Here is a 25,299-nt window from a genome sequence, read left to right as displayed (position 1 = left end):
ATGAATGAAATTAAACCATCTTAAAGCATATCATCTTAGGTTTTTATTTTAGACTATAGTTTATAATAATAGATTTACATTAAAAATAAAAATAATAAACAAGATTCTAGAAACCCTCTTCAGTTTCTAGAGTATTTTACAACAAAATAAATTTAAAAAAAAAAAATTAAGGGAGATTTTTAAATTAATACATAGTGGTGACATAAACATAGACAATTCATAGCTCAAAATTATAATAATTAAGCCATTATCTATTTATCAGAAAAATAAAGTAATATTATATATAAAATGTATATATATATATCATATTTTTATATTTTTTATTATTAATTAAAGCACATGATTTTACGAATTAGATATATATAAATTAAAAAAAAATAAGAATTAAAAGACATGTGTGGATAAGAGGAGAGAGAAAGAGTTGAGACCACTAATCCATATGTGGTTAGGACACGTGGGGCGATATGAGCGACTCGAGGAAAAATGTTAAAAACTGACACAGAGTGGGTGTGGAGTCTAGGTCTTGTCTTTTACTTTCGATATCCAATAGGTACATTACACGTGTCATTTTGTCAGACCAATTTATCCTCGCTGATCTGTCCTGATTACGTGTCATATGTGAATGAAAAGTACGGACGATTTTATTCCCACCTTAAAAAGCTCGCTCGTATCGTGATCTAATCTCTCTCCGCCTCACGTACCTTTTTATCCTTTGTGGTCGATAACGCAATTTGACTTGTATGGCATTTAGCAATTTCAATTATGTTTTTATAAAAATTATAATATTTATTATTTTTTATATACATATATTATTTAATTATTGAAACGAAAATAAAATTTAATTACTAATAATTTTGGTGCCATATTTATAATAACCGAAATTAATTTTAAAAATTTTAAAATATTATAGACATTATAATTTTTAAATTTTTATTTAAGGTAAAAAATAAGAAAAATAAGTAGGGTGATAAAATTAAAAATAATTTTAGAAAAAATGGATAAAAATTTAGATTACGGAGGTGTTTTTGAAAGAAAAATTAGAAATTGTAGGTCAAAATATAATTTAAGAAAAATATACCACGTAGGACGGCTCAGTTAGTAGCTCTGACGAACAGGAGTGCGCCGCATGTCAAGGTACACTGACGCGGTACCACTCGGGAGGCCACGCTGGCAATCCGCATGTCCGTGATCGGACGGTCTGAATTTATTTCCGTGCGTGTGGACGGTCTGGATCCATTCTCTCCTCATGTGCGATCGGAGGGTCACGATTAAACGCGATGAACGGCTCAGATTCATTCCCTATTTAAACATGATCGTATGGTCCAGACCAAATCGCGATCAACGGTCTATATTTATTTCCTATTTAAACGCAATCGAACGGTCCAGATCAAACGCGATTGACGACCCATATTAAAAGAAAACGGATATAAATACATCACTTTATACCAAACCCTAACCCTAGTCGCTCGAAAGGGAATCGACTGCCGCCCGCTGCCGCGCCGGAGCCACCTCCTACCGCTAAAAAAAATAAAAATTCTCTCAATCATTCGAAATTTGATTTTGAACACCCGCATAGCCAAATCGGAGCAAAAGGATCGGCGGATGAGCCGAAAACTGTAGGTAAATCCCGGCGGCGCCGCTGTGAAAAAAATAAAAACTACCTCGGATGAGACCCTTTTTTATTCTCGTTTCATGTAATTTTTCTACCATTATATTCACTATTTTATTTTTCACAGGTTGACCGAAGAAAAATGTCCAACCGTGAAGGTGATCCAGCGGAGTGGCCATATCGGAAATGTAGCACCCGGAAAGGAGGAAAAAAAAAAAAAAAAAAGGGTGGGCCACGTCAGCAGCCACGTCAGCAGGCCCGGTCAGCAGTCCCGGCCAACCAGGGCCTGCCACGTGGCAAGATCGCGTCACTCCGAAAGGAGCCACGTTGGCGATCCGCGTGGGTGCGATCCGACGACCCAGATCAATCGCGCGATCGGACGACCCAGATTCAAACGCACGGACAGCCCAGATTCAATCAAAAACGAACGGCCCAGATTAAAACGAAATGAACGGCTGTGATCAAAAGGCAAGGGGTTATAAATAGAACCCCCACACCAGACCACAAACCCTAGCCGCCAGCCGCTCGCCGGAGAAGACGAACCAGAGGCCGACCGCCGCCACCCGCCGCCACTCGCCGCCGCACCGGGGAAATTTCCGACCGCCGATCGAGGTAAATTTCATACCCCCGACTCGTTTTTCCCCGCTGATTCCTCCTATGGCCAAATCGAGGCCGAAATCCCGGCCAAACGGCCGGAATACGCGGCCGAAGCCCAGCGGCGCCGCCGCGCCCCCTCTCGGTTTTTGCCTCCGACGAGGCCCTTCCCGGCCTCCGTTCGATGCAATTTTTATATCACCGTGATCACCATTCTTTTCTCTACAGGTTGACCGGAGCCGAATCACCAAAACACGAACCTCGCCGGAGAGCCGCTGCACCCGAGAGCGCCGCCGCCGGTAAGCTCCGTTTTTCCGTGATTTTTTGGCCCCCCGAGGGCCCTAGGGTTGTTTTCTGACAAGGACCAATGCGAGCGTGGCCGAATTTGGCCGAAAACGGCCGAAAACAGCCAACCCGAGGCGACTCGCCGCCGCCAGCGGCGGCGCCGTCGCCGGAGCACGGCGGAGCCGCCGTGCCGGAGTTGCGATTTGGGCCGAAGGAGGCCCTGGGCCTAATTTGGAATTTTTTTGGAACACGTGCAGGTACTGTTAGTGTGTTTCAGTTTCCCGGGAAAAATTCAGGGAAAATTAGGGACGGCCTGCAGGCGCACTGTGAATCGTATTCGGATCTCGAAAATAAGTAAGGACCCCTCACCCTATTTCCTATCACGGTATTAAAGTTCAAAATGATAAAACGGTATTTCTTGAATTAACGCATGTGTGAAATTGCTTAAGGTTGCTAATGGAGCCCGAGTCTAGTGTGATTGATGATTTACTGTTATTTGGCCTGTTTACAGCTTTAAATGCAAAATGAGGTTTGATGTGTTCATTTTACAGATTTGTGTGCATGTATTACGTTTTTATTAATTATGGGTTGAATGACTGAAAAACTGATACTGTATGTTGTCTGTTTGGTATGAATTACGATTTACTTGTTTAAATGTGAATTGATGATGCTGATTGAGGAAAAGGAAAATGAAAGATTGTGTAGACTGATAATTGTATTATGGGGGTCAGCCTGACTAGATATCCTGGGAGATGGTGGACGGACCAGGTCCGTAGGGAACCCTACCGGGATTGTGGTCTCACATGCCGGACGGGGTATGGAGATCTTATGGTTTTGGCGCCCATACCGGACGGGGTATGGGGACGGCCCGTTTCACCCTCATACCGGACGGGGTATTGAGGTTCATGGTTTTGGCGCCATACCGGACGGGGTATGGGGACGGCCCTGGAAACTGATTATGAAAGTTAAAGGTTAACGGGTAGCGGAACCCCTATGGACCCCCACGGATACTAGTAGGCTGGTAAATGAGAAAAAAAAAAGATATGTTGTACAATGATTGAATTACAAGAGGCGTGATAAGTGTTATGTTTTACAGCTTAGATTATTCAATGATTATGATAATGTTATTGTTTTTCTCATATTGTTTTCATAAATTCCACCAAGGTAAGTGGATGGTAAAAGTTTTATTATTGATAAAAGGTTTTGTTGTAAATTATGCTCTATTGATCTTTTTGTGGTTTTCTACCCACCTTTATCTCCGTGACAGTGAGATATCGTGATGTTCTTACTGGGCTAGTGTAGCTCACTCCTTAATTAACCATTTCAGATCAGGAAGACATGGTTCCCGAGCCCGTTCCGCAGGAGGACGACGAAGGGGATGCCTAGAGACTCTGTAGTCATACGCATAGTTTATTTTCGAGTTTTCTTTCTTAGTTAGTTTAACCTTTTATATTTTAAGTACGTTTTTGGTTTTTCGTGTAAGGGATGTTAACTGAAATTTTGATCTCGCTTCCGCATTCGATATATTTAAATACTCATTTCATTACAATATTTCCGGGGCCGTTACAGGAAATCCCACCGCCGATAATCCTCTGTTTTTCGACTTTTTTGGGCCAACCGATGCCCCTTAACGTGTTTCTCACAGGAATGAGTATAAAACTGGCCAACACTAGCTGAAAACGGCCAACCCAAGGCAAACTACCGTCGCAGGCAGCGTTGCCATCACAGGAGCACGGTGGGGACGCCATGTCGAAATCCCAAAATTGGCCGAAAAGGGTTTCTAAGACCGATTTTAAATTTTTTGGGATATTTCTAGGTATTTGGAGCGTATTTTAATCCCCAAAAGAAAATTCAGGGAACCCAGGGACCGCCAATAAGTGCAGTTGAAAGCTTAGCGTTTTGGACATCAATTTGAGTAATAATACCTTACCTTATTTCTTGTTATGAAATTGAAGTTTAATTATATATAATACAGTATTTTGCGTGATTTAAAAATATCGATAATTAAAGGTTCCTAATGGAGCCTAGTTTTTCAAATTAACTGTGAACCATGCAAAACAAGCAATACATGCATCAAGGAATACAAACGAATCATCATACCAATTCTAGTATAGTATCATGCAGTCGAAACTAAAAAATCAATCAATCAATTAAAACATAACAACTAGTAATAAATAACCGGTTTAGGCTCCATTAGTAATATTTAATTATCAATATTTGTAAATCACGCAAAATACTGTATTATTTATAATTAGACATCAATTCTATAACAGGGAATAAAGTGATGGATTCTTACTCGAATTGATGTCTGAAACGTTAAGCTTTCAACTACACCTACTGGCGGTCCCCAAATTTCTTTAGTTTTTCTCCGGAGATTACTTTAAGTACCTAAAAGTACCAAAAAAAAATCCAAAATCGTGTTAGAAACTATTTTCGGCCAATTTCGGGATTCTTGCACCGCGTCGCCGCCGTACTCCGGCAACGGCACAGCTGCTCGCGGCGGCAGTTTACCTCGAGATGGTTGTTTTCTACCAGTTTTGGCCAATTTTGACCGGTTTTCTACTCATCCTCGTGAGAAAACACATTAAGGGATCTCGGTTGCCGAAAAAAGTCAAAAAAAAAATTAAATATAAATAGAAAATTGCTTGATTAACTGAATTGATGAATGATAGTCTTACTAGATATCTTGAGAGATGGTGGACAGACCGGGTACATAGAGAACCCTACTGTGAACGTTGCTTCATACCGGACAGGGTATCGAGAATTGGTATTTTAATACTCATACCGGACGGGGTATTGAGGGATGATATTTTTGGCGCTCATACCGGACGGGGTATAGGGACCGCCGGTTGATTGAAAATGTTGAATAAGAGTTCACGCGTAGTAGGGACATCCCTATGGACCTCCATGGATACCAGTAGGCTGGTTAAAATGGAAAGTTATTGTTTTGATTAATTGAATATGAGATTATAATATTGTTATGTTATTGTCTCAATATGCCAGTTTTGAAAATTTTGATATGGTAAGTGTACAATAGATGATTTTATTTATGATAATAAATTTACTTAAATTAAGACCTCTATTAGTTGTTTTCAAGATTTTTACCAATCTTCATTTCTGTATCGGTAAGTAGTGTGACATTTTTACTGGATTAATGTAGCTCACTCTTTCATTAACCATTTCAGATCAAAAGAATCAAGATCCAGATCTCGATCCACAAGAAGGTTGCGAATATGATGTTCAATTGTTTACTTTCTAATTATTTCTTTAATTTTTTGTTGTTCTTTTAGAATGGTCATTCTCGTACTCCCTATTGGGTATTATAAATTATTATGTAAGAAATGTAAACCCTAACGCTATTATTTCGCTTCCGCAATTGATTTATAATTTATTTTCTTTTAAGTTCCGAGTCGTTACAATATTTAACAGGGATGACATAAAAAATAATGACTCAATTAAATTTATTTTATTTTAATAAATTTATTACTTCTTTTAGTTGAATCTTGAATTTAGACTGAATAAGAGCTTGTCAAATTTGAAATTAATAGATAAAAATATAATTTAAAAATATAAACATAAAATGATATATATTTCAAAAATTTTAATAAAAAAATAAAAATATATATAATAAAAACTGAAAATAAAACCTGAAGGGAGTTTTTTAGTTTTTATATATAATTAAAATTTAAAATATATTAACTTTCAAGTTTTTTAGTGAAAAAATTTTAAAAAAGGTCATGGTTAACTTAAACAATAGAAACAAAATATTGCAAAATATTTCTTTTATTTAAAAATATAATAAAAATTTAATTTAACTTAATCATTACAGTTTCACTAAATATATAATAAAATTTAAAAATTAAAATATTTATATATGTTATTTCATTTAATTGCAACTTTTCAATTTTTAAATATGTATATTTTTTTGTGTGAAATTTACCAACAAGGGTAAAGCGGTTAATTAACTTATAATACATGTCGGTTCAAAGGGCCAAGAATTATATTGAAATTGTATCTTCTAACTACATCATAAGGTGATCCAATTTTCACTTATCTAATTGTATATTATATATAATATTTTTCACATCTTGCTCATATTAACATATACCTAAATCTTTATTAAAAAAATATACTATTTAAATCAATTTCTCCCCAAAAAAAAAAAAAATTACAACTATATGTTTGAATTATGGGCTTTAAAATTGTAACGCCCCAAGTTTTTTTTTTCCTTCTTTTCACGTTTAGGGGGTAATTAACAAAACAACCAATTCCACAATCAATCGGTCATGCATAAGGAAACACTATCACGATCCCTTATTCAATGATCATGATAAACCTACTATCATGTACGAGGCATCGCATACAATACAACCGTACTCAATATCTATGATACCATCAATTTTTACACACTCAATTCTGTCAAAAGAAATGAAAATCTTTATCCTATTACTCTACACACTAGGTTTGGACGCCAACAACTTCGATCCGGACTCCGTTCCTACATCATCTGTAAAGAATAAAGAGTGAGTTCATATAACTCAGTACAGTAAAAATTCAAAATACAGGTGTGAGATGCAACAATAAAACCCCATGCCTCTACCAACGATTCACTACTTAACCCAAGCCTCCCCCCCCCCCCCCCCCCCCCCCCCCCCCGTATCCCACAATCCTACACACCTAAGGTTTCCGTCCCCCAACGCCACCCTAGGCGTGCTAGTGATGCCACCCACCCACCACCAAGATCGACGACCATTAACCACCTATTGACCCATACTGGCCCACGCACGCACACTATTTTTATTCACTTTCGTCACCAACATCGATGACCATCATCCACCTACCGACCCCTATCGGGCCACACACACACACACTCCGATCATTCTCTCTCGTCACTAACATCGGTGATCATTAACCACCTCTCGACCCCTATCAGGCCACGCACGCACACCAGTTTCATTCACTTTCGTCACCAACATCGGCGACCATCATCCACCTACCGACTCCTATCGGGTCACACACACACACCTCCGATCATTCTCTTCCGTTACCAACATCGGCGATCATTAACCACCTCTCGACCCCTACCAGGCCACGTACGCACACCAGTTTCATTCACTTTCGTCACCAACATCGGCGACCATCATCCACCTACTGGCCCTTATCGGGCCACACACACACACTCTGATCATGCTCTCCCGTCACCAAAATCGGCGACCATTAACCACCTCTCGACCCCTACCAGGCCACACACACACACTCTGATCATTCTCTCCCGTCACCAACATCGATGACCATTAACCACCTCTTGACCTCTACCAGGTCACGCACGCACACCATTTTCATTCACTTTCGTCACCAACATCGGCGACCATCATCCACCTACTGACCCCTATCGGGCCACACACATACACGATGATCATTCTCTCCCACTGCTCCCCTTTGCCCCCTACCTGCGACATACTCTAGGTGTCTCCACTCACACCGTCTTTCCCCCGCCGCCACGGACTCTACTCACGCTGCCTACACCTTTTCTCTCTCTCTCTCTCTATTGATTGCTCACCCGGTCCTACTCTCTCCCAAGGCTCCAGCAATCCCACTCCACTCCCTCATGTACCTCACTCATGCCGCAGATCCTTCCCTCCCTTGGCTTTCACTCACTTCATCTCCCTACCTCTCTCTCAAACTTCATCCTCACAGCCACTACATTTTTCTCTCTCCTCCCGCGTGGCTCACACAATCCAGCTCCCTCTCACACAACTCACTAACATCACAAATCTTTCTCCCTCTCAACCTCCACTCACTCCACACCCCTACCTCTCTCTCGGCCTCCACTCGCACCGCCAACCTCTCTCTCTCTCTCTCCTAGCCTCTACTCACTCCACACCCTTACCTCTCTCTCGGACTCCACTCACACTGCCAACCTCTTTCTCTCTCTCGGCCTCCACTCACTCCACACTCCTACATCTCTCTCGGACCTTACCCACACCGTCACCTTCTTTCTCTCTCCTCCCGCGATTCTCACGCGGCCAACTTCCTTCCACACGCCTAATCGCACACCCTCACCCTACACGGCTTCCTTCGTACACTGCCACCTCTGTAAGCATTCACAAACACACACCACTCCTCCAAATTTCTCATCCACATTTCAAATCTTAAATCTACACACGTATTTGAAATATTTTACCGTACCTCCCATTTCCATCTTCCTTCTTCCTACCGATCGCGCTATCACTGTCCGCGGTCTCCTTTTCTCTTCGCTTCGCTTCCCTTCTCTCTCGTTCTGATACCTTCCTTCCTCTCCTCTTTCTCTTTCCCGCTCCCTTCTTCCTCTGTTCTTTCTCTTTTTTTTTTCTTTTTCTTTTTCTTTCCATTTTTCCTTCCTTCCCGGCCCCTTATTTATATCCCACCAGTTTCCTCAAAACGACGTCGTTTTTTTCCCATTTGCAAAACGACGTCGTTTTTTCCTCTTTAAAATAGTATCGTTTCCCTCCCTTTTTTTTTTTTTCAGTTATTACAAAAATCCTAAAAGCAATATTAATATCATTATTTACATTCCAAGAGAAATTTAGTTAAAATTTTTAAAAAATACTGTCAAATTGATAAAAAATATATTGTGAACACGATTGTTAAAATTTATTATATTTTATTTAAAATTTATGAATTTAAATTTAATTAAATATATAGAATTTATAATTTTATAAATATATTAAAAAATAATATTAATAAATTAATAATATTTTATTTAATAAAATTAAAATTTTAATTTATTAATATATTAATAAAATTACAACAACTAAATTATACTTAATTCCAACTAATTATAACATATTAATAAAAAAAATATTGTACGAAAATAAATTTTTTAAAATAATTCTTTAAAATTGAAACGGATACATATTACTGTTTATCTCAGAAACTAACCGTCTAAAAATATCCCTCTTTCATAAAAATTACAGGTTCAGCTACTCAAATAAACCAGATTAAATTACCAGTAAAAGTTACAAATCGATTGAAGATAATTTACCAGCGAACGTCTCGATTTCATCCTCTGCATTGTAAGCGGCTTCTCTAACTTCAGCAATCCAGTTGCGGATGCTCTCGCTTTCATCTTGCCTCGCATCTTCGTCTTTCAAGAAACACCTCATTCTCTTTTTTCTCCGTCTGCAATTGCTCCACCTGATCAAGAACTTGGCTTCTCACAACAGCAAGTCGCCGATCCTCTTTACAACGAAAGGATTGTTTGTTAGTTGACAAGTTATCAATTTAGTTTCGCTCCGTTTTTTTTTTTTTTTTTTAAATTCTTTATTCAATTTCTGATGCGAACCCTTCTTCGCATTTTCTTTTTAACTGATTTTGTTATCTTTGCATTTAATTAACACGTGTGTTCAAAACGCACCGTTTTGGACATACACGTGCCAATTTTATGGGAAACTATCCTTAAACGCACCGTTCCATTCTTTCACCATATAAATAATCAAGTATACCAGGCATCAGATGGACTAGATTTGATTTTGAATTGATCGAGTATTCATCTCCCTCTCGCAATCGTCTTCTCAGCATGACAACCAAAATCGCGTCTTGTTATCACCGCCGGACCCCCTAGCCGGTGAATTTACCGATAAATCTCGCCGGAAATGATGCGGAAGAAATGGAAACGAGAACGCAGCAGATCATCATATTATATGTAGTCTTCAAGATTCGCATCTTGAAGAAGGTGCTGTTTATGACGATCAATGTCGTAACCAACATAATCATCAAGATAGGTTATTGGGAATGCCTTCTTGCTTTGTTCGCCTCTCAGCGGTCACGGCTTAGATTTGCAGTGAAGAAAATAACAGTTATAGCGAGGGGAGTCATCAAGGTCAGTTTTCTTTTTCTTTTTCTTTTGTTTTTTTCTCAGGAAAGAAAATTAACCTTGACGCTTACAACTAGCAATGCTTATCGCGATGATAATGTTGGTTGTGATCTTCCGTCTCCAGTTCTTCCGCGGCCTTTCCGTCTCTATTAGCCATCTGTATAATGTGCTTTTGTTTTATAAATAGAATTTTTTAGCAGACACTGAGAATAGTCGTAACCCAGATATGGCAATCTACAATCCAAGCACAATCCATTGGGCAGAAACAAGGAACCACAAAATCTTGATTTCTAAGGAAATCTGGGAGTAGTTTTAATCTTCTTTTACAGAGGAGTGAACAAGTTCTTTGGACTTACTGAGGGTTCTCTGCTATTCAGATTCTATCAGAGCTTGCCTTTTCTTTTCTCCTGTTCTTTCCTTTTCTCAAAGTTCTTTAGCCTTTCTTTTTTTTTTTTTTTTTTTTTTTCCTTTAAAATGCTGAAACATTTGATTAAAAGTGTATATATTCTTTCTTGCTTGTCAACATTCTTTCCAGTAATCTATTTCATATTAGAACCTAATGGTGCCTTTTGAATAAGAAATTGATTTCTTAGTTTCTTTGTCATAATATGATGTGCCAATCGAATCAAGGGCCACGGCGGGCAGATTATAAAAGGAAACCTTCAATGTTTTTTGGACAGATTACAAATCAAGAATAGCTAGGAAGCACAAGATGGGTCATGAATGTCTGCTGCTCTCAGTTGTATTAAGGCTTAGTAATTTACTAACAGATGAATAATAAGCAAGATTCTTGTGTGGACTGAAGCAAAAGGTTGAGAACTTTGCTGACAGAGATGGACTCCATGAAATCTTCTTTAAAAGTACCGACACTAGCACAATGATTTTGTGCACCTTTTGGTAGATCAAATCAGAGTTCTGGTCTACAACATTGATGATATGATGGACGCGTTAAACATCCGAGCTGCATCCAAGAGGAATACCAAAGGTTGTAGATGTCATCAAAAGGCCTGTTCATATCTTGAAAGAAAGATGGACAGTTCACGAGCTTGGGGGTCTAAGATAGATGAAATGGCAAACCAAATGGCCAGCCTGGCTAAGAAACTGTGAATATGTGGTGTAAAAGAGACGACAGAAGGAGAAAGCTAATTGAGTTTTTTGGTTCCAAACACAATCAGAACAAAGGATGGATGGTCTTGAGAAGAAGAGACTCTTTCTGCAAAGATTTATAAGAATGCTGATCACATGTTGGGACAACAAGATTTTTACCTGTAGAATCCAACTCATTTCCTATATGAACTGCAACCTCTAATGAAGAACATGGGTGGAAATTCTTACAGAAGGTGGTGACGTCTAGAGGAAAAAGTATTATTTCAGTATTAAGCTTGAGGCATAAGACACACAAAATGACATGGAATTTCTTACCTACTTCTAGAAGAATACAAATGGACATACCAAAGTTATTCTAATTTTGCACCCTTTGCTAAAGCTCGAGCAATTTCTTGAAAACTTAGGTTTTGATATAAAATTTTTTGGGTATCCAGAGAGTCTCTCATTATTCCTAGTGAGTAAGAAGCTTGTTAGCAAATTACTTTTTTTAAGGCATATCTGGTTTGTTCAGCTCGTACTTATTCTTTCCTTGGAACAAAAAATAAATTTGGAAATTAAGTTTGAAGTTTAATATTTTAAAATAAAATTACAATAAAATAAAATGCTATGAGAGCAAAATTATATCATACCTATTTTTTTTTAAAATATTTTATTGAGTTTTAGACTTATTTTAATGTTTTCTAGATTTGTCATTATCTTTTTCAATGTATAAGTTAACCAAAATAACTAACTTAATTAATTACTTTTATGCATAGACTGAAAAAATTAAAGTAATTTTTTATATGAAAGTTTCATAAAAATCTAATTTTTAATTGAATTTACTAACTATTTTAAAATTAAGAGACTTAATTATAATTATTATTCTTTATTTTTTGGTACAGATACTTTAAAATGAATGATTTATTTAAAAATGAAAATTATTTAAAATTATATATGCTCTTATTGATATTATAAATATAAAAATATAAATTTATGGCAAAAAAAAAAAAATACAGACATGAAAAGAAAATGCATAACCGTTAGGCCACGTAAGCAACAATATCCATTTTTGTTCGCAAACCAAGGAGGAGAGAAACGGAAACGCCCTTTCCCTCACTCTCTCCTCTCCTTCCTCATCCCTATCCTCTCTCCTTTCAATGGATGCTGCCTTGCTCTCTGTAAAATCTCCACACACTCTAATTTTAACCTCGTGTGCTCCACTGCTCCCTCATTCCAATCTTCGATCAATCCGCCGACAATTCCTCGGCTGTGGTCACGATCTCCGGCCTCCCGGTGGCTCCATCCGATCTCGAAGGAAATGCAAGAAATTAGGCCTTTTTCAGGTCCAGTCGCCGCGGTTTCTCGTCACGGCTTCGTTGGGCTCCGATTTGGTTCTTGTTGTTGTGGCAGTGACGACAGTCTCTGTCATCTCACTTGCTTACTTCAACCACTCTTACAAACAGGGGAAGGAGTCTCGTGAGGTTAGTGGAATTCAGTGCCTCATTCTTCAGGATTCGCGATTCTTTAATAGATTTTAGTTTTATGTAGTTAAGTTGTTAATTACTTGTTCAGTTTTTCATGAGTCGAGTTTATTTATATTATATCTTAACACCCTATTCACCTGCGAGGAAATTAACCGATTCTAACACGTATCATATATCGAGGTGACACACCAGCCACCCATTGAGGTGTATTTTTTTTTTGGGGAAGAAGTTCAGTTATGGTTAAGTGACTGATGGATAGTAGGAGTAGTTCGAACTGTTACCAAATTAATAATTGGCGGAGTAACTTGTTGTGTAAAAGTTTCCGAAGGACAGGAGCTAGTGTAGTAAAAGTCCTTTTTATTTGTATCATTTTGAAAACGTGCTTTGATTTACTTATTCTTTCGTTTTCATTTTATAAAAAAGAAAAATTTCCAAGACTTGTTCTTTGTTCTAAAGGCTAATTGCTATAACTGCAAACTTGACATGAATTGCTTCTTTAATTCCGTGGAATGGGTTTATCAAAAGGTTGTGCCTTTATTAACTATTGGAAGAAATTTGATGGGAGCTGGCAACGTGTAAGTAATGAACTGTAGGATTGTTCTTTTAACGTGAGTTACCTTATTAGCAGAAGCACTTTTCTTTATGAATTAGAAATCAAACCAACTTGTTAGCAGCTGGGCTTGCCTGCTTGGTTCGTGGTCAAGTTGGGAGAGGGTTCAACATCCACCTGATGAATAAGTGAAATAGAAGAGCAGTAGACAATCTTCTATGTGATTTGCAGTTCTAGACATGTTTATCCTGCCAAACAATTACTATTAAAAAAAACTTATTAGTAGATTTTGTAGGGTTGAATCTGATTTGACCACCTATATTGGCATACATATAATATGGAAGGTCTGCATATAATGTCATTATTTATTTACTGACCTTTTACTTCTGAGTTGAAGGAGGTATATCTGTCTGGAAGGTTCTATTGTGTTCTCTTCTCCTGTATATGACCTTCTGTCTTGACAATTTTGGTTTGACTGCTTCATGAATCTGTCAAGTTATAAATATGGAGTCCTCTCAAAAAGGTGAGAAATCTTCTTAAAAATGGAAATTGCAGATATGGTGAATAAGTGAAATAGAAGAGCAATAGACAATCTTCTATGTGATTTGCTTGGTAACTTCACAGCATTTACAAGAATTGAACTATCAAATTTTTGCCAAATTGAGGTTTTTTTTATTTCCTTCAATTTTTTTTTTTTGTTTTTTCTTTAAAGAATTTGATGGTAGTGGGCAACAAAATGAACTAGGCTATGGAGGGAGAATGAAGATGAAGGGCTGAGACTCATTTCACTAAAGAGATTAAGATATTATGGACAATTTGGCTGTAGGATGTCTTTTTGGTTGGCAACTTATGTCCTATTTAATGGACAAAACTGGACATTAAGGGACCTGGAGTGATATTTGCCTGGTTTCTTTATGGTTCACTCTGCCTGAATGTAATGCTTTGCCCATTTCACAGGTTCCCTATTCTCCTAAACTTGCATCATCTCGTCTAGGCAGATATTTTGTGGACCTCATTATGAGAAGTCGATTCTTATATTTTGGAGGTCATCAGAAAGAAACATCTATCAAAATCAGTGTAGATTTGGTGAAGAAAACGGAAGAAAGTAGAAAGTCTTCTGATGATGAAGAGACTTGCCTACAATTTCAGGAAGCTGCTTTGGTGGATGATAATTCTTTGTCGACCAAATCACCAGAATCACTTGGTGTTGAATCTCTTGCCTTTGGAGATAGTGAGTACAAAGAATCTCAAGCTATTAGTCTAGCTCTTCAATCACCTATGCTACCTGAGGCAGGTGTTCAACCACATATGTTTGCTCCAAACATGCTGAGATTGCATATGGAAAATGGCAAGAAGGAAACTGGATTTGATCCTGAGACTCATAGATTAGCAATAGACATTCAATCCAATGCTTCTTCAGTTCTTGTAGATGATATTCATGCTTTTGTGGATGAAAAAAAGAGTCGATACTCAAACAAATTTGATGCTGGTGAACATACTAATCACTGTAGCGTATTTAGCAAGTCTCCCAGAGAAGAGCTTTACACCTTTTATGGAGAAAATCAATCAGCATCAAGATCTCCAAAGGTTAATGATCTTGAAGCACTATGTTATCCTTCTCTTCCTAAAAGCAATAACTTTTCTTCACTTAAGAGGAACACTGAAATGAAGTTGGAACAATCAGTGCAAAAGGAGTCTCACAAAATTACAGGTAATGCATTTGAAAACATGTGTTATTATTGGTCACTGTTAGTATCTTCTACTCATTTTGCCCCATGAGCCAGCAGGCAGACTTGGATGTTGGACCTCACATCTTACTGACTTTGTGAAAAGGATATTTTTCCATTCAGATGATGTTAGAGAAGAGACGCCTCATGCTTATTATAGGAGAGGTTCCTCACAGAAGAAGAAAGAATTAAGAAGAGACAGAATATTTTCGAAGGAGAAAGAAAGTAGACATTCGGTTCAACATGCCCTTGAGAGTATTCCCCATATCTCTTATCCAAATAACGTGGTTGATAATGACAAAGATCATCATGCAGAACAGATGAGTGCTTACAATCGTTTACTAAGAGATGGGAGGTAACAATTATCATCCGCATTCACAGGAATGCTGTTTACTGTCTACTTGATTAGTGTTATAATAGGTGAATTTTTGTTAAATAAAAAGTTTTACTTGAAAAAGAAGGAAAAATGAAATCAAGTTTTTCAACATGATTAGGCTTTTAGAAACTTTTTATCTTACCCTGGATTATCATAGGTTGGGTGATTGCATGAATTTGCTTGAAGATATGGAGAGAAGGGGTCTGTTGGACATGAATAAGGTAAGGATGCATGGCTCTAGCAGTTAAATGAGATTCCCTGGTTTTAAATTTTGATTTTCAGTAACTTCTCTTGCTTTCCGTTGTATGGTGTCAGGTTTATCATGTGAAGTTTTTCAAAGTCTGCAAAAGCAAAAAGGCTGTGAAAGAAGCCTTTCGTTTTGTGAAGCTGATCCCAAACCCAACCTTGAGCACCTTTAACATGTTGATGTCTGTATGTGCACATTCGCAAGATCTGGATGGTGAGCCAATATGCTATTTTCTTAATAATCTTTGGAGTTTTCAGTGTGTTGATCCTTTCTCTGAACTTATAATAGTTACAGTTGCCAAATGTTGAATTTCTGATTTATGCATTCAGGTGCTTTTCAAGTTTTGCAACTTGTCCAGAAGGCTAGAATGGAAGTGGACTGCAAACTTTTCACAACATTAATATCAACTTGTGCTAAAAGTGGTAAAGTTGATGCGATGTTTGAGGTATATAGTACCTAGTTTAGCATTTCTTTGTCTAGGTCTATAATACTAAATTTATGCAAAATTTCGGATTTCTTCTTACCTTACACTTTACCAGATCTTTTCTTGTTCTGCATGCTCTTGAAATTAATGCAGAAGCTTTTAGTGTAAATGGTTTAACTGCCATTACACCTGAGAGCTTCTTATTTTGCTCTTCTGATTCGGTTGTAGATATTTTTATATACCTCTTTCTGAGTTTTATTCCTATAAAAGCATTTTCTTACAGGAAATTTAACTACTTTTTTCTTTTCTTTTCTTCGGAAAAGATCATTGTAGTGAGCATAAAAGAAAACTGGTAAAAATTAGAGCAGTTTTTCATTTTAATGAGAACTTATTGCTAAATGATTTTGGTAATTTTCTTTTTATATTAAATTTGGTTTGGATGGACATATAATTATCCTAAGTGTAACATGTCCTCATAGGTTTTCCATGAGATGGTTAATTCTGGAGTTGAACCAAATGTTCACACATATGGGGCACTTATTGATGGTTGTGCCAGAGCAGGACAAGTGGCTAAGGCTTTTGGTGCTTATGGAATTATGAGGGCTAAGGTATGCATGCGGAAAAATTTTTCAACTCATCATAATTTATTTCAATCAATCAAGTCTTGTAATATTTCTTCTCAATAATTATCCAAAGCAAAGTTCTAGTTGTGTATTTGGTTATTGCTGTACTCCAATCTCAAAAATCTTTACACTGATTAGATGTTTTATGCAGTAGAATGTGAAGCCAGACAGAGTTGTATTTAATGCACTTATAACTGCATGTGGTGAGTCAGGGGCAGTGGATCGAGCTTTCGATGTGTTAGCAGAAATGATGGCTGAAACACAGCCTATAGATCCTGATCATATCACTGTTGGTGCATTAATGAAGGCATGCTCCAATGCTGGTCAGGTGCTTGTATTATTTTCTCCTATGTTTTTTATGATATCAATTTTCATATTTTTCCTATATAATGGAGAATAATCATTGTCTTAGGTTGATCGAGCAAAAGAAACATACAAGATGATCCATGAATATAACATTAAAGGAAGTCCGGAGGTATATACAATTGCTTTAAATTGTTGCAGCCAGACTGGTGATTGGGAGTTTGCATGTAGCGTGTACAATGACATGAAAAAGAAAGGAGTTGTTCCTGATGAGGTACCTTTGTTTTTGAATGTCATTTTTCAAGTTGCATATTTACTCTTCTGTAATTTGAATTGTTGGTGTTACCATTAGGATTCTTTTTGGTGGAAGAATGTTACATCTAGGACTGTTGTGGGGTTTTGAGGATGTCTTGGGTGTGTGTATCAGAGGATTGGGGAAGCAATGTCCTCCAATTAGTTTTGCAGTCTTTCCATTGGGTGTGTCATTTTACTTGCACAACATGAAGGAATCCTTTTATTGTATGGCCCACGCAGGTTTTTCTTAGTGCACTAATAGATGTTGCCGGACATGCTGGAAAGTTGGATTGTGCTTTTCATATCTTACAAGATAACAAGACTCAAGGAATACATCTTGGAATTGTATCGTATAGCTCATTGATGGGAGCATGTAGCAATGTATGTCTCTTCAACCCAGATAACTTTTCTTTTGATATCTCAGGTTTCATATTGCTGTCTTGCAATGACAATGAGATGTTACTAAACCTTTTAAATTGAGACCTTTAAATTGAGTTTGCATTTCCATACTTCGACATCCATTTAGATAAAAAGATTGTTCAAGGTATATATTATTGTGATTTACTTCAGATTAAAAGAATTTGGCTCTTGTGTTTCCAGCTTAGACACACATTACATAGGACCTAGTTTAGGTATAAGTAAGATGTTACTCCTATCCTGGTTTAGGTATAAGTAAGAGGCTGCTCCCTCTATCCTGGTTAAGGTATAAGTAAGATGTTGCGCCCTCTATCCTGGTTTAAGTATAAGTAAGATGTTGCTCCCTCTCTCTCTATCAAGTTCTAAATGCACTATTTCTCTCCTTAATTTGTTATTTCTATTAGGAACAGTGTCTGATCCCTGTTACATTTTTGCAAAAGATTCTTATTTGGGGCCATGAAGAAGTGGCAACATGTATGCCTTGTAGATAAAATTTTAAGTTTGGTACATGTGATTCGTGTACATAAAGATACATCGAGACCTTTTCAAAATGACAAACAATACAAATGATCTTAACAGAATTAAAGAAGTCACAGTTTATTTAAGGATTAAATTTGTGCTCTAGAAATCATACTCGTGGAGATTGGTTCAAGGTTAGTTTACGTATGAAATTTATGATTCTTTGGAAACTGCAACAGTGGTAAAGTATTCTTTTGTTTTGCTTTAGGCCAAAAACTGGCAGAAGGCCCTGGAGCTATATGAAAACATCAAGTCTATCAAACTGAAACCAACAGTTTCAACTATGAATGCTTTGATCACTGCCTTGTGTAAGTTGGCTTTTATTGCTTATTTTTCAAATTATTTCACGGCTGAACTTGGTTCTACAATATGGATTGAATTCTACAGGGTTAATAAATCTGAAAGTATTCTTTTCTTGTACGTTCTCTTTATGTGATTATATGATAATATAATTGGATTAAGAACATAATAAGTTCTACTACAGGTGATGGGGAACAGCTGCCTATGGCTATGGAAATTCTTTCTGAGATGAAGAAGTTAGGCTTATGCCCTAACACTGTCACATATTCTGTTCTCTTGGCAGCAAGTGAAAAGTAAGTTCACTTCGATCCAATTATTAACTTTCTTTTGACCTACAACCCATGAAGAATAATTGACAGTTAGATGCCTCAATTTCAATTCTAGGAAGGATGATCTAGAAATGGGTCTCATGTTCCTTTCTCAAGCCAAAGAAGATGGAATTGCACCAAATCTTGTTACATGTAGATCTATAGTTGGTAAGCATTGAAAGTTGCTTAACTATTGCTTTATCACATATGGAAGTGTTCTTTAAAATCTAGTTGGAGACCCAATTTCCACATGCAACTTTTCATTTAAGAATCATTTTATCTATCGAACTTGATAGCTTTTATTATCTGGCTTTGATTTTCTATGAGCTGTATTCTGTAAAGTTTTCTGTATTTCCCAGCTGAAACCTCATGTTTTGGCACATAGTACTGCATTTTGATGGCAATGTTTCAGCTCCAATGATTCTAATAATCCTTTAATCTGATCTTCTGAGAAGGAATGTGCTTGCGGAGGTTTGAGAAGGCTTGTATTTTTGGTGAGCCTGTTGTAGCTTTCAGCTCAGGACGGCCGCAAATTGAAAATGAATGGTATTCTGTTTGTTTTTTTTACAATTGTTGTACTGGAACTTTCTATTACTAGCAATTTGTAGGTGTCATAGTTTAAACTCATTGATAAAATAGACAAGAACATTTTTTTCTTAATCATCTTCTCGATAATGCATTCATATTGTGATATCTCAATTTTACATAAAGATATACGATTGTTAAATTTTATATAAGAACTCAAATCACTTATTATCAATAACTTGGGCTTGGGGTCTTAAAATTTAGTGATCTTGGTTTAAAATTTATTGGCTGAGTGGTGTTTTGGGTTGAGGTCTGGTAAATAGTATTAGAACACTCACTAGCCTCGTGACTTCAGTGGTGCAATCTTGAACCCTATGGGTATTCGATCGTGATTTATATTTATAATTCATAGCTTTTATGAGAAAATTATGGAGCTGAGCGGTAAAAGTTGTGATATATTAATACCATTTTATGAAAAATGTGATATTGAGTTTTATATAAGAGTTTAAGTCAATTTTTTTATTTAAAAAAATCCAAGTGTAAAGATAATTGCTTTATCAAGAAAATTATTGAGCTAGTGGTGCTTAGGGTGAAATGGTACATAAATGCTCCAAAACACGATATCTGAGCTTGATTTACGCAGTTATTACCAAAAGGTTTATGACCTTCTAGTTTTATCCCCTACTTTGTCTATTGAATCTAAATCCCAATGTCTAACTTGGTTAGCTCTTTCTTAGAAATGAAAAAATATCTTGGTTCAGTAACTTGAGCTTAGTTTCACATTTCATTTTCCTTACATGCGATTGGTTAATCAAACATGGAAAATATTTCTCAATGCTTCTAGCTTCCTTGCTTTTAATCAGGACATCGCTAGCCTTGATGGTTTATCGTGATACAATCATAGGTGGTACAATACCTACAGTGGAAGTTGTTTCACAAGTTCTAGGATGCTTGCGGCTCCCTTATGATGCTTTATTGAAGAAGAGACTGATTGAGAACTTGGGAATCAGTGCTGATTCATCAAGACGTTTTAACCTTTGTTCACTAGTTGATGGATTTGGAGAGTATGATCCTCGAGCTTTTTCTTTACTTGAGGTCAGTGCACAGCTGCAATTAATTCTTAAATTCTTTTGAGTTTCTGTAATGAGATATGGTGGGAATTCATGTGATATTCTTACATCTCTACAGGAAGCTGCTTCTCTTGGAATTGTTAAATGTGCATCCTTCAAAGAAAGTCCAATTGTAGTTGATGCAAGAAATTTGTATATTTATACTGCTGAGGTTAGTTTGTTCCTCAATCACCATTTGATACTGTTACTGTGGTGATGGTTATTCTTTTATAAATTTTCTATCTTACTATTACTAAGAAAGTTGTCAGGTTACTTAATTTGAAGTCTTAAATAGTAGAATATATTGCAAAACCACATGACTTCTGGTTTCTCCAAATATGAATTTTCTGGTACAGGATTGGAGTATCACTAAAAGAGAGTTCATGATGTAGACCAGCAAGGACTTGAGCACAAAACTTAGATGAAACATATTAGAAATCAAGACTACAGATCTTGGATCTCAATAATTAAATTGATAACTCATTATTTATATATTGATCATATGAATAATCTACTAAATAACTAAGCTCGGGCATTCTGTTTATAGGTACTAGATTATAGTGAAAATAGGACTTCTTAAGTCTATCTAAGCATTCTACTAAACAGGAAAATAAGCTAATTAATTAAAATAATCTAAAATAGAGAATGATTAAATAAGATTCTAACTTATAGGAAATAATAAACTTATACCATTAATAAGTATAAGGATATCGTAATGATATATAAACAATATAATAACATAATATTTTTTATTATTGAAATATTTCCAAATTAAGGATGTTCCTATTTTGCATAAGTTCATCTTTAAATCCATTCATATTTCTACATATAGTGACAATAGTTTGGGTCCTAAAGATGCCGAGGCAGCGTTACTTGGTCTCAGAGCATCATATACACACACTCTGCCTATCTATATCTATCTCTCTCTGGTTTTGATCCAAATAACTTCCTACAGCAATTAGTGATCATTTACTAATATCATTTGGAAAACTTGGCAGGTATATATTTTAACTGTTCTCAAAGGTCTGAAGCACCGGCTAGCTGCTGGTAATATTATCTCAAATTTTCTTAAATTTTAATTTGACATCTGGTTTTGTGTGAATATTACTATGAGATTCAGTTGCATTAATTTATAGTAGATATGTTTGGCAGTAATGAAGATAATACAAGTAGGTGTCAGGATATTAAGAGTGAAAAAAGAAAAAAATAATAAAAATAGTAAATTAATTTTTTACGAGTATCAATTAGGGTTAAGGTTAGAATTAATGTTTTGAATTTACTTCACAGCAGCCACCGCTGCATTGATTTCAGCCATGATAATGGCTGTTTTAATTGCTTATAATCTATAAAATGCTCGATTTTTATGTTGATCAACTAAGGAGAAAAATAAAATTATTTTTCAGATTTCCCTATTTGTTTCTCTTCTATTTCTTTCTACTCTCTTTCTCTCTCCTTCTCAAGATCAGACGGCCATGTCAAATGCTTTTGACAAGGTGGTATCAGAGCCGGAGAATCTAGAAGTGATCATCGCGAAGGAGATTGATCTGAAACTCACCGCATTCATGGAAGAATCGCGGTGGCAGTTCAGCATGATTCTGGATTTGCTTTGTGGCAAATCTGTCGACCGAACTGAAGAAAGCTTAGCACACCTGGCGGAGGCATTCCTGAAAGATGCGAGGCCGACTGTTCAAGGGGCTGCACGTGACGGCTAGCTAACCCCTCTTCCGCGTGATGAAGAACAAAAGATTTCAGGTTCAGATAAAAAAGTGAACTCTAAAACTGGTTCAGTTATTGAACAGGACCAAACAACACATACCCAATTAGGTTCACTAACTTATCCGATTCGAATCTGTTCAGCCAACATTTTGAACCAAACTAGTTCCCCTGTTCCCCTTATCTTTTTTTCTCAAGCAATAGCGGCCAAGAATGAACACCCTAGAGGTCTCTTCCTCATTCACCTCGGCTAACCAGCCGGAAAGAACTACCTCTAGGAAGCTCTGCTCGGGCTCCGCTTTAATCCGCTTGAGGTCAAAATAAGAACTTGTAGGTCTCTCGTTCTCCAGATGAGTTTTGATCTGGAAAAGGAGAAATGGAAGAAGAAGGCGTTATTGTAGCAACACGATTACAATGTCTGGCAGCGGCTGCGTTGGTGGTGTAGAGGGGCCAATCCATGAAAATTTAATTTTTACGTGTGGAAGTAGTAGAAAACTGCTTTTAAAAAATATATATATCTATATATAATAATAAAAATAATTAATTTTATTAGGGTAAAAGTAGTAGAAAACTGCTTAAGAAAAAAAAAGATATATATATAGAATAATTAACATATATATATAATTGTTTTAATATATATATATCTATATGAAAAAAAAAAATCTGTTAAAAAAAAATATATAATATAATAATAATAATAAACTATATTTTAACATTAGAGACAAAGTTGAAGCTAAAAGAGAGGGTATTTTCAGAACATTAAAGATAAAAAGATGAGAGAAATAATAAAAATAATAAATTAATTTTTTTCAAATATCAATTAAGGTTAAAGTTAAAGTTAATATTTTGAATTTACTTAACAACAATGCATTGATTTCGGCCATAATAGTGGCTGCTTTAATTGTTTATAGTTCATAAAAGACTAAATCTTTATGATATAATTAATAAAGGAGAAAAATAAAATTATTTCTCCTATTTTTCTTGCTGTTTCTCTTTTATTTCTCTCATATCTCTCTCTCTCTCTCTTTATTTCTCAAAATCAGACAGTCATGTTAAATGCTTTTGAGACTAGGTTACCTTGTAAGTTGAGTAGTTCATAATCCTTTACAAGTCTTTACAAAAGTGTTCGATTGTAAAGTATATAAAGATATTGTCACTAAATTTGATATTTTAAGTTTTAAAATTTTTTATTATATTTTTATTTATATTAATTAAATAATAAGGTACAAGCACATTCTTAATCAAACAGTTGAACCACATTTTTTACAAGTTCATATAACTTTAAGTTAGTAAAAAGCTTATATAACTTATGTAACTCTTTATCTTAAGCTAAACCATACACCTAAGCTCAAAGTGAAATTTTGAAAGATATTAGGGAGAGAGAGAATAAATAGAAATGTTATGTATGTACTCTCTGTAGTTATAAACTTGTCAGGAAGATTATAGTAACTCATTTTGAACAGTAATTATAGTTGTGTGTGCTTCTCTTATAAGCCTAGACTTAGTTAACTGAATGTATATTTTCGATATTTGCTATTATTCTCTGCAAAAAGCATTGATTTTACAGTAAATCGTTATATTTTCTGTTGGTACTAATAAATCTGGCTCAGTCTCTTTATCTATTTTTTCTTAGTTCATTTTCCCTCTTGCATGCTATTATATAAAGCCCAATCAATTCGGTGATGACAACCATAAATCATATTAGTTTCAGAAGGGTGGCAGATGATAAGCTACTAAATCTAACCTACTTACTAACTTCTCCTGGTCATCTTTTGCTGTCATATTTCTTTCAGGTGCAAAGCTACCAAACATTACTCTCTTACTGCCAATAGACCAGACACAGATTATATCTCCTGAAGGAGAGAAGGCAATCAACCTTGCTGGAAGGTGAGTGACCACATAATAGAATATTCAACCTTCATTTTCCCCTTCTAGTTATTTACTCTAGGGATCGTTTATTTTCCAGTTTATAGTTCGTAAACTAAAAAGTGTTTATTTCAGTAATGATTTCTGTGCTCATGTCAATTATGTGCTTTCCATTTATGCGAATACATTTTTTGCCAGAATTAGCCAGGCTATTGCAGCAATGCTGAGAAGGTTGGGACTAACTTACCAAGGAAATGAATCATATGGAAAGATCAGGATCAATGGTCTCACACTAAGAAGGTGGTTTCAGCCAAAGCTTGCTTCTCCTTTCAGTGGAAAACCAGATGAGTTGAATTCATCCCTAGCACGATTGGGAAAAGGAATCAGTCATCAGCAGCGCAATATTCGGACTGGCAATCTGTCTCTAGATTAGATGCATGACATTAATTATTATTTCCAATCTCAGAAACTTCTGAAGCCATGGGTTCTGTATTTCCATGAACTTTTGTTCAGTTCAATTGATGACCTAAGATGCACATTCCTGCCCCACGGCTTGTTCATTCCATTTACCGATTGTCGAGAACAGGATAAAGGATCTGAAGGCACATATTCCATGAACTTGGCAACAGAACAGTGAGCAAGGATGGTGATTACATAGATGAAGCTCGGATCTTGCGTCGATCCATGCTGAGTCAGTAGAGATGTTGAAATAAAGTACAAGGCAGTGGCCACGGGAGGAGTCCTAATCAAGCTTAAGAGTTTATTAATTTAGAGGAGCAAGCTTTAGATATTCTTTTTCCTTTTTTTTTCCTTATAAATGTATTAATGGTTGTATAAATATCATATAGAGATTTTAAGATTATGATCCATTATTGTTACAGTTTGTATCTGCAATATTAGTTTCCATCTTTTTAGCTACGAAGTAATAGTAGGAATATATCATTCATAAAATTATATAAATTGGTTAGCAATGCAAAGATGACAATAAAAAAAAAAAAAAAAAAAATTATTTTTTATATTATAATAATTCTAGAAATATGTAAGTTTTGTACCTTTCTCAATAAATATGTGCATAAATATAGTTG

The 25,299-nt window shown here is 36.1% G+C and overlaps 1 protein-coding gene and 1 long non-coding RNA gene across 5 annotated transcripts; one reads left to right on the top strand and one right to left on the bottom strand.

The window, feature by feature from the left end:
- Positions 1 to 6,649: 6,649 nt before the first annotated feature.
- LOC148253223 (uncharacterized) lies at positions 6,650 to 9,662 on the bottom strand. Its single transcript, XR_015812794.1, has 2 exons — positions 9,513 to 9,662; positions 6,650 to 6,995 (listed from the first exon to the last, which is right to left on the bottom strand). It is a non-coding gene; the product is annotated as an uncharacterized LOC148253223 (long non-coding RNA).
- A 2,825-nt stretch (positions 9,663 to 12,487) lies between these two features.
- On the top strand, positions 12,488 to 25,132 carry MRL1 (Pentatricopeptide repeat (PPR) superfamily protein). Of its 4 annotated transcripts, none has more exons than XM_088223282.1 (19): positions 12,489 to 12,910; positions 14,421 to 15,174; positions 15,314 to 15,545; positions 15,724 to 15,787; positions 15,882 to 16,026; positions 16,143 to 16,258; positions 16,717 to 16,845; positions 17,069 to 17,188; positions 17,273 to 17,437; positions 17,698 to 17,838; positions 18,602 to 18,701; positions 18,878 to 18,986; positions 19,078 to 19,169; positions 19,457 to 19,547; positions 20,390 to 20,621; positions 20,715 to 20,807; positions 21,634 to 21,682; positions 24,142 to 24,235; positions 24,413 to 25,132. In XM_088223282.1, the coding sequence occupies exons 1-19, from the start codon at positions 12,587 to 12,589 to the stop codon at positions 24,645 to 24,647; spliced, it is 3,285 nt and encodes a 1,094-aa protein (XP_088079408.1). In that variant the 5' UTR covers positions 12,489 to 12,586; the 3' UTR covers positions 24,648 to 25,132. The 4 variants fall into 4 exon arrangements, 3 of the variants coding, with proteins under 3 accessions (XP_088079408.1, XP_088079407.1, XP_088079409.1); XM_088223281.1 differs by having other exon boundaries at positions 17,015 to 17,188; XM_088223283.1 differs by lacking the exon at positions 12,489 to 12,910 and adding an exon at positions 13,870 to 13,986 and having other exon boundaries at positions 17,015 to 17,188.
- Positions 25,133 to 25,299: the final 167 nt, after the last annotated feature.

This window comes from Carica papaya, chromosome 6, assembly GCF_054855325.1.
Source record: "Carica papaya isolate Zhongbai chromosome 6, ASM5485532v1, whole genome shotgun sequence".
NCBI lineage: Eukaryota > Viridiplantae > Streptophyta > Magnoliopsida > Brassicales > Caricaceae > Carica > Carica papaya.
The sequence above is the reverse complement of the archived record's forward strand: the minus strand, read 5'-3'. Positions and strand labels throughout refer to the sequence as shown.

What these genes read in the sequence shown, in the direction of transcription:
- MRL1 (XM_088223281.1), top strand. Translation starts at nt 12,587, where the DNA reads ATGGATGCTGCCTTGCTCTCTGTAAAATCTCCACACACTCTAATTTTA. An exon ending in ATGGAATTATGAGGGCTAAG is followed by an intron (nt 16,846 to 17,014) that starts GTATGCATGCGG and finishes TTTATGCAGTAG; the next exon opens with AATGTGAAGCCAGACAGAGT. An exon ending in CCGCAAATTGAAAATGAATG is followed by an intron (nt 19,548 to 20,389) that starts GTATTCTGTTTG and finishes GCTTTTAATCAG; the next exon opens with GACATCGCTAGCCTTGATGG.